The 8,972-nt window shown below is 44.7% G+C and overlaps 1 protein-coding gene across 1 annotated transcript; it reads right to left on the bottom strand.

Moving 5' to 3' along the window:
- Positions 1–3,660: 3,660 nt before the first annotated feature.
- On the bottom strand, positions 3,661–8,097 carry LOC121579641 (butyrophilin subfamily 1 member A1-like). The gene is made up of 6 exons (XM_045217025.1): positions 8,089–8,097; positions 5,467–5,827; positions 5,087–5,374; positions 4,499–4,627; positions 3,811–3,843; positions 3,661–3,683 (listed from the first exon to the last, which is right to left on the bottom strand). Exons 1-6 carry the CDS (start codon positions 8,095–8,097, stop codon positions 3,661–3,663), a joined length of 843 nt encoding a protein of 280 aa, XP_045072960.1.
- Positions 8,098–8,972: the final 875 nt, after the last annotated feature.

Below are 8,972 nucleotides of genomic sequence, written 5' to 3'. Positions count from 1 at the left end.
GCAAGTTCAGAACCAGATACATATCCAAAGTGACATGGTGTAAAAATACATCACTCTACCATAATATACTGTAGTATACCTACAAACAACAAAAATATGATATGAAGACATCAAATACATTTGAAATACAATTCAGTGTTATTCATTTACCTGGACACTCCATCATGTTTACAAAATCTGTGGGTAAATTCAACAAATAAAACCAATTATAATTCCAGTTAATTAAAGTGTGAAAATGTTTTAATACAACTAAATATAATTATTGTTGTGAACATTGCCATCGCAGTGAGTAAACATTAATTCCAATACAGTTATATTTTACCACATAATTATGACTAATCTTTGTGCTATTTGCATATTTGCACAATGCATATTGTAAGCCCTTAGAAAAGGGCTCTCCAACCCTGTTCCTGGAGGGTTACCATCATGCAGGTTTTCACTCCAACCCTAATCTAGTGCACCTGATTCTAATAATTAGCTGGTTAATAAGTTGAATGAGGTCAGTTACAACTAAGGTTGGATCGAAAAACCTATAGTTAGCTCTGTAGGAACAGGGTTCCTGAGAACTTCCTTAGAATATGTATTGTATATTGACCATAATGGTCTAGTAATGCATCATGTATATCTCCTACTTACCCAGCTGATCAGTGAGTATCTCTACAGACAAACAGAATAATTAAAGTCAATTAAAGCATTCTTAACGGTGAATAATTCATTAAATTCATTGTTGACAGGGGGATGGGGACAGTGAAAACAATGTGATAATGTCACAATCGTTTAATGACTCGTGGAACCAAGGCGCAGTGTGATAAGTGTACATTTTTTATTTGTACTTAACACACGACAAAACAACAAACAAACGATACGTGAAGTCCTGAGTTTATACACAACAAACCTTTACGGAACAAGATCCCACAAACTAACTGGTGCCAACAGGCTGCCTAAGTATGGTCCCCAATCAGAGACAACGAGCTACAGCTGCCTCTGATTGGGAACCACCCTGGCCAACATAGATCTAAATGATCTAGAACAAAAAACATAGAAAACTAAACATAGAAAATCCACACCCTGGCTCAACATTTAAGAGTCCCCAGAGCCAGGGCGTGACAGTACCCCCCCCCCCAAAGGCGCGGACTGCGACCGCACCACACAAACACAACAGGGTAGGGGCCGGGTGGGCATTCCGCCTCGGAGGCGGATCCGGCTCCGGGCGTGACCACCACCTTCTCTCCACCTCCCCGTTGCGCCCCTGGTCTGGTCCCGCTGACTGGAGCTGGACCCGACGACGGTGGATCAAACCTTACCGGCTCCGGACTGGAGCCGCTGGCCAGAGCTGGACTGGACACCGGTGGAACAGGCACGGGCCGTGCCGGACTGGACACACGCACCACTGGCTTGGTGCTGGGAGCAGGAACGGGCCGGACCGGGCTGACGACGCGCACCACTGGGTTGGTGCGGGGAGCAGGAATGGGCCGGACCGGGCTGACGACGCGCACCACTGGCTTCGTGCGGGGAGCAGGAACGGGTCGGACCGGGCTGACGACGCGCACCACTGGCTTGGTGCGGGGAGCAGGAACGGACCGGACCGGGCTGACGACGCGCACCACTGGCTTGGTGCGAGGGACAGGAACAGGCCGGACCGGGCTGGCGACGTGCACCACTGGCTTGGTGCGAAGGACAGGAACAGGCCGGACCGGGCTGGCGACGTGCACCACTGGCTTGGTGCGAGGGACAGGAACAGGCCGGACCGGGCTGGCGACGGGCACCACTGGCTTGGTGCGATGGACAGGAACAGGCCGGACTGGACTGGGAACACGCACCACTGGCTTGGTGCGGGGAGCCGGAACGGGCCGGGCCGGACTGTGGACACGCACCACTGGCTTGGTGCGAGGGACAGGAACAGGCCGGACTGGACTCGGAACACGCACCACTGGCTTGGTGCGAGGGACAGGAACAGGCCGGACTGGACTGGGAACACGCACCACTGGCTTGGTGCGGGGAGCCGGAACGGGCCGGGCCGGACTGTGGACACGCACCACTGGCTTGGTGCGGGGAGCAGGAACAGGCCTGGCTGGACTGGGAACACGCAACACTAGCTTGGTGCGGGGAGCCGGAACGGGCCGGGCCGGACTGTGGAGGCGGACTGGAGGTCTGGAGCGGAGAGCTGACACAACCCGTCCTGTCTGAATGCCTATTTCCACACAATATGTGTGAGGCATCAGCACAGGACGTACGGGGCTGTGCACTCGGACTGGCGCTACAGCACGTGGCACTGGTGCAGGATATACGGGACCAAGGAGGCGTACTGGAGACCACGAGCGTTGAGCCGGCACACTCCGTCCTGGCTGCATGCCCATCTTTGCACGACACGTGCGTGGTGCTAGCACAGGACATACAGGACTGTGCCGGAACACTCGCGGCACAGTACGTGGCTCCGCATAACACGGAGCCTGCCTAGTCACACGCTTCCTAACCTGAGTACGGGGAGTTGGCTCTGCTCTAACCCTAGGCTCCGCCAACCACCCTTTTAGCCCCCCCCCCAAAAAAAAATATTGGGGCTGTCTCTCGGGCTTCCTCCTCGGCCGGTACCCTCTGCGTTGCCGCTGCTCCTCTCTATAGCGCGCCTCCACAGTCTCCTCCCAAGGACGGCGATCCATTCCGTCCTGAATCTCTTCCCAAGTCCAGGATCCCTTCCCCTCCAGGATCTCCTCCCAAGTCCAGGCTGTCTGTTCCTGGACACGCTGCTTGGTCCTCTTTTGGTGGGATCTTCTGTCACGATCGTTTAATGACTCGTGGAACCAAGGCGCAGCGTGATAAGCGTACATTTTTTATTTGTACTTAACACACGACAAAACAACAAACAAACGATACGTGAAGTCCTGAGGTTACACACAACACATTTTTACGGAACAAGATCCCACAAACTAACTGGTGCCAACAGGCTGCCTAAGTATGGTCCCCAATCAGAGACAACGAGCTACAGCTGCCTCTGATTGGGAACCACCCTGGCCAACATAGATCTAAACGATCTAGAACAAAAAAGATAGAAAACTAAACATAGAAGATCCACACCCTGGCTCAACATTTAAGAGTCCCCAGAGCCAGGGCGTGACAGATAAAAAACTATGTCAAATATGTAAGGATTTTAAATCCATGAAACTAGCTGTTGTACTAGCATCCATTTCTGTAACATATTCATGTAATGGGGATTGTTTGTCTCCAATTGTTGTTTGGGATCCCAATATAATTGGAAGTTTTAAAAAAAAAATGACACATTGATGCAAAGGAGTGTTGGACACAACTTACTCAGCCTACAATCCTTGTCATCTTGAACTTTCTCTGCAGACATAAAAAGAGAACAGTTAGCGTGAACATCCTTAATGAACACATCTCACATCCATGGAGAAGACAATTATTAAAATCTGAACATATGACACATTGATGCATAGGACCAGGAGTGTCAAACTCATTCCATGGAGGGCCTAGTGTCTGCTGGTTTTGGTTATTTCCTTTCAATTAAGACCTAGACAACCAGGTGAGAAGAGTTCCTTATTAATCAATTACCTTAATTCATCAATCAAGTACAAGGGAGGAGTGAAAACCCACAGACACTCAGTCCTCCGTGGAATGAGTTTGACACGTGCATAGGACTGTTAAACTCTACTTATTCAACTCATCTTTAACTGCAGACAGAAAAAGAGAGACATTAGAGAGAACATCCTTAATGAACATGAGAACCTCAGTGTTTTCTCTGACAATGTTCCATTTATGGAGGAGAAAACTGATGTTTGACAGTAAGACACTTCTTACCTAGCGCTTGACTGTGTTTAGCTTTGGATACATCTGCAGACATAAAAATAGATAACAGTTAGAGGAAAGTTCCACAAAAGGATCTACTCAAGTTGTTTTTTTGACAAAGTCCTTTCCATGAAGGAGCCAATTACACTGATGCGGTTCAGGTAAACAACGCACTGTGATTTAAAGAAACCTTATATTAAAGATTCTGGTATTTTTGTGGGGAAAGTTGTTTCAAATAGAAATGTTTCCCTATACATAGAAAATTGCATTTTATTTATAGAAATCCTTAAATACACATGTACAGTATCTGACCAATGTCTGGTCTTTACTTCTAAAGGTCAAATGGGGGGTTCTTATATTTGTCCTGTTTCACTGCATGTACAAGTGGCTAACCTGTACGAGTTGGAGGTGTGAAATGGAAATGTGTTTTTTGCATATCCCAACTCCCCCTGAGACACCCTCGGAGAGTGGGGTCATGGACAGGGATCAACCATTATTGATGACGACCCTGGAGCAATTAGGGTTAAGTGCCTTGCTCAAGGGTAGATCAACTGATTTTTTTTTCACCTTGTCGGCTCAGGGAATCGAACTAGCAAGCTTTCGGTTCTAGTACCCAACTACTTGTGTGTGCAACTATGGAAACTGCACTGTAAAACATTTACATTCAGTCAAATAAACTATTTAATTAGTTTTCTATTACCGTAGTCATTAAACAAACGATTCCAGCGCCAGATGATGAAAGCTAATATGACCACAAGTTCAATGCTCAGAGAGACAATCACTGCAAAGGCCACTCTCCATGTGTCTGTGTGAACAATGATCAGCTCACCTGCAAGACACAAATAAACTGAGATCAGTGACATGCTTACCACTGCTACCAAATAATAACATTAAAGGGTCATTTCAGTCATAAAGAATGTTTTGTCAGACTTTTACAGACCTCAAATGTAGACTAATGTCAAAATGAAACCACATCCCATGACATCAGTTGTGTAGATCCAGCTATATGCCTCAATGCCAAATGAATGGAAAAGATGAGTACCATCTGTTTTCCTGGTTTCTTTTGTGCATATCTTTTCCATTCATTTGGGGTGGAGGCATATAGCTGGATCTAAAAAAACATTTCATTTTGACAATAGAACTTTAGTGTTCTAAAAATGTCGACAAACTTGTATCCAATTGTCCTATTTATGTTTCATTATTACTCAGCCTTTGTAATACAAAAGCATATAAAACATTAAAAGTGTTTCATATCAGCTAAACAATAATATGATGTTGTGCAACTCACTAGAGATGTGAAACTCTGTCTCCATGTTGATCTGCTCACTGAGTTGCCTCTGTCTGAGTCTGCAGGTAAAGTGGTTGGTGTCAGTCTCCTTTACGATGGTCTTTAGTTTGACTATGTAGAACCCCTTATAGTCCCTGTCTGTCTCTGACGGTCCAGCAGACAGAGTGACCCCTTCACTGTCCAGCCACTCCAACTCAGGCTCAGGGAACCAGCCTTTAGATACACACAGCAGACCCATCCCTCCTTCTTTCTGTCCCTCAATGGAAACCTCTGGCTTGGATCCTATAGCTACAGACACAAAGGGAGACTGGACATGAAGTACTGCTGAGATTGGAAACACTTCGCTGTGGGTTGTTGTATATATGGGGAAAGAAATGTACCTCTTATGTGGACTTGAATAGTGGCATCATCATAATGGGTCTTAGACTGAACAAGACATTTGTACTGTCCATCGTCAGTGCCTTGTACCCTGGTCAGTTTCAAAGAGGTGTTGCCCTTCTTCAGTTCCTCTTTAAACAATGATGTCCTTCCCTCGTAGGAGCAGATCTGATCATGGTATTTGTCTCTGCCGTCTTGGTAGAGATGGACTTGAGTATTTGACTGATGGACTGGGAGGTTGAATCTGAACCAGACAACTCTCATGTCCTCAGCGCTGATGTTGGGTTTGATGTAACAGGGCAGAATGATGTCATCACCAGCCACAGCAGCAATGGCACGAGTCGGACCAAGAACCTCAACTTTCTGGAGAGAGAATCAACCATTCAGATTTTACAAACCTCACTAAAGACACATGTTGGTGCAAGTCATACTCAGGTACTGATGTGTCACAACAACTATCATGTAGATCATCATATACCAGTGCTGGTCAGGATTATGTACACTATCACACACACACACACATACACACACATATACACACACACATACACACACACACACATACACAAACACACACAAAGACAGAATGTGAGGGTACTGTACCAGAGTTTGCTCTGTGCAGGAGAAGCAGGAGAGTCACACACCAACATCCTGGCCCAGTCATCATGATGACCTCTTTACCCTGAGATTAAAGACAGACAGACTCTCTTAAGTATGTCAACTTTATCACAATATAGTTTAAAGTATGTCATATTGTGGCACAAACTGGGCTGGAGTGAGAGAGTAACATTTGAAAGTTCAGGTTGGATTGGGACAATTTATCCATGCAAACATAAAGGGAGAAAGGAACAAAGATCAACTGAAACTCTACCCTCCCTGATACTCAAGTTTACAGTCAATTATTACCTTTCACTTTGCACGCAGAACACAACTGAGAAGGACCTAGTTTCAAGATGGACTTTGGGGAAAGGCAGGAAGAATGAGGAATAAAATAACGTGGTCCACTGCAAGGCAGGAATGGTCACAGATGAAAGAGGAAACCCAGATAGGTCACATGGGGTAGAAATCTGAAGCATCTGGTGCGGGCTTCCACTCACCACCAAATATGGTGATAAGAGGAAGTCCAGTGGAACGCAAATACGTCCTAAAATTAGCCAATAGGATCTCGCTATCTTGTGCTTGGCTCTATCCACCACCTTGCCTGTTCTGTCCACTGTGCTTTATTGGCTCCCAATGTAAACAACACTGCTTTTCTATCTTGGGTAGTTATCATAATCTTTGCTTTCGTCTCCAAAAGTGAAAGTGAAACTCCTGAACTATCCTGATCTATCGCACTGACTTCAAGTTAACACTAGAGGGCAGTAGACACACATTGATCAAAGGGACATGGCAGATGGGCTGTGGTGCTGTAGAGGGGAAAGTACATCTTCATGTTAGGAAATGCACATCACTTACAATCATTTTTCAGATCATATTTACATGATTTTTATTTTATTTTTATGATGTGCTGACTATTATCAAGTGGTGGCTACTGGTACTTACGTCTATAGAAAATGAGAAATTATACGTCTATGCATATCCTGCTGAGACCCGAAAAAAATAGTTTTTTTGTAATATTTTATTTTACATAACATAAGTGCTTTTGTGAAGAAGAAAAAAACATCTTACCAAGAAAAGTGCAAAATTGTCCTTTGTAGTGGTCGTTAGGACATAAATACGAAAACATTTACATTACAGTCAATGGGTAGAGTAGGTGGAAAACATAGTGGTGGCATCAGGCTGTCCACTACAGAGGACATTCCTTGATAAGCTCTGATTTAAGGTGAAAATATTACACATTCCTGAAAACTCACTTGACTATTCCTAAGATATTTACTTACTAGAAACAATTTGAAAAAATATATAGAATTAATAACTACAAACACTTTTCAAATGTCCATAAAATGTGCTAACTTTGATGGTAGACATTTTTTTAAAGAACCAGGAAGATAACGTTGTCAAGGTCACACCTCCACACTTAATACAGTGGTTTGTATGGCCTCAGAGATAATGACCAAGAACTAATGTCCACTAGAGAGGACAAAAATTGCTGTGTCTCAGGAGCATATATCTAAGAACTCAACCGTTTTTGCAACTTCCTGGTAGAGAACAGTGCTCTACATCATGGTGCTATGTGATCTGGTAAAATGCAATGCACTATATTATGAGGTGTAGTGGGGTATCGTTTGAGACTAACCCTCAGAGTTCGACCATACCAGTCTCAGAGCAGAATAGGATGACATTTGGGACACAAACTGACTGCTGAGACAGGCAAGTAAAAGGAACAGGAAACAGATTTTATTAAGTATATAAAACATGATCATAATACATATAAAGTATTACATATATAGTATTACATGTACTGTGGCACCCCAGAGCAACATTTGAAACATGTATCTCTATAAACCCATAATCATAATGAACAGTACACATTCAGCAGTACACATTCAGCAGTACACATTCAGCAGTACACATTCAGCAGTACACATTCAGCAGTACTCATACAGCAGTACACATTCAACAGTACACATTCAGCAGTACACATTCAGTATGCAGACTGTCACTGAGTGACTCATGCTCCATACCTCATCCATACTGAATGTCACATAATGAACAGTGTCACCCCCATTCTCTGTGGACTGCTGGCTTGGACTACAGGAAACGCAGGGCCTTCTGACACTGACATAAAGCACACTAGAGGGCAGTAGACACACACTGATCAAAGGGACATGGTAGCTAAGCTTCAATATGTATCGTGCTGTAGAGAGGAAGAACATCATCATGTTGGGAACCAGTCCTCTTCTTCCATCTCTTCTCATCTACCTCCTGCTCCTCATCTACCTCCTACAACTCTTCTTCGTCTGCCTCCTTTCTCTCATCTCCCTCCTCTACCTTCTCCTCCTTTTCTTATTTATCTTCCTCCTCTCATTCCTCTCCTCCTCTGAGATAGAATCCCCATCTCAGTCCCAGAGCCAGTAATGTATTGGCTGTGGTTAGTGGTGATGTGAGACTACTGAGACAGGCAGGAAACAGAAACAGGAAACACTATAGTCCTCCTGGGAAGGGTGGCACGCATCCCATAACACACTGCAAAGAGGAGAGAAAACACACCCACTCTGTTCCAGAATCCAAAACAAGAGAACAGTCCTATCAACAGTATGTAGTCCAAAAGGTGATAACTGCAGTAGGATGGATAAAAGGTGATAACTGCAGTAGGATGGATAAAAGGTGATAACTGCAGTAGGATGGATAAAAGGTGATAACTGCAGTAGGATGGATAAAAGGTGATGACTGCAGTAGGATGGATAAAAGGTGATGACTGCAGTAGGGTGGATAAAAGGTGATAACTGCAGTAGGATGGATAAAGGTGATAACTGCAGTAGGATGGATAAAAGGTGATGACTGCAGTAGGATAGATAAAAGGTGATGACTGCAGTAGTATGGATAAAATGTGATAACTGCAGTAGGA

Source organism: Coregonus clupeaformis, unplaced genomic scaffold (assembly GCF_020615455.1).
Source record: "Coregonus clupeaformis isolate EN_2021a unplaced genomic scaffold, ASM2061545v1 scaf0895, whole genome shotgun sequence".
Taxonomy (NCBI): Eukaryota; Metazoa; Chordata; class Actinopteri; order Salmoniformes; family Salmonidae; genus Coregonus; species Coregonus clupeaformis.
Note: the sequence above shows the minus strand (reverse complement) of the source record. Positions and strands in the feature narration are given on the sequence as shown.

What these genes read in the sequence shown, in the direction of transcription:
- LOC121579641 (XM_045217025.1), bottom strand. An exon ending in TATTCAAGTCCACATAAGAG is followed by an intron (nt 5,375 to 5,466) that starts GTACATTTCTTT and finishes TTGTGTCTGTAG; the next exon opens with CTATAGGATCCAAGCCAGAG. An exon ending in TAAACACAGTCAAGCGCTAG is followed by an intron (nt 3,684 to 3,810) that starts GTAAGAAGTGTC and finishes TTCTGTCTGCAG; the next exon opens with TTAAAGATGAGTTGAATAAG.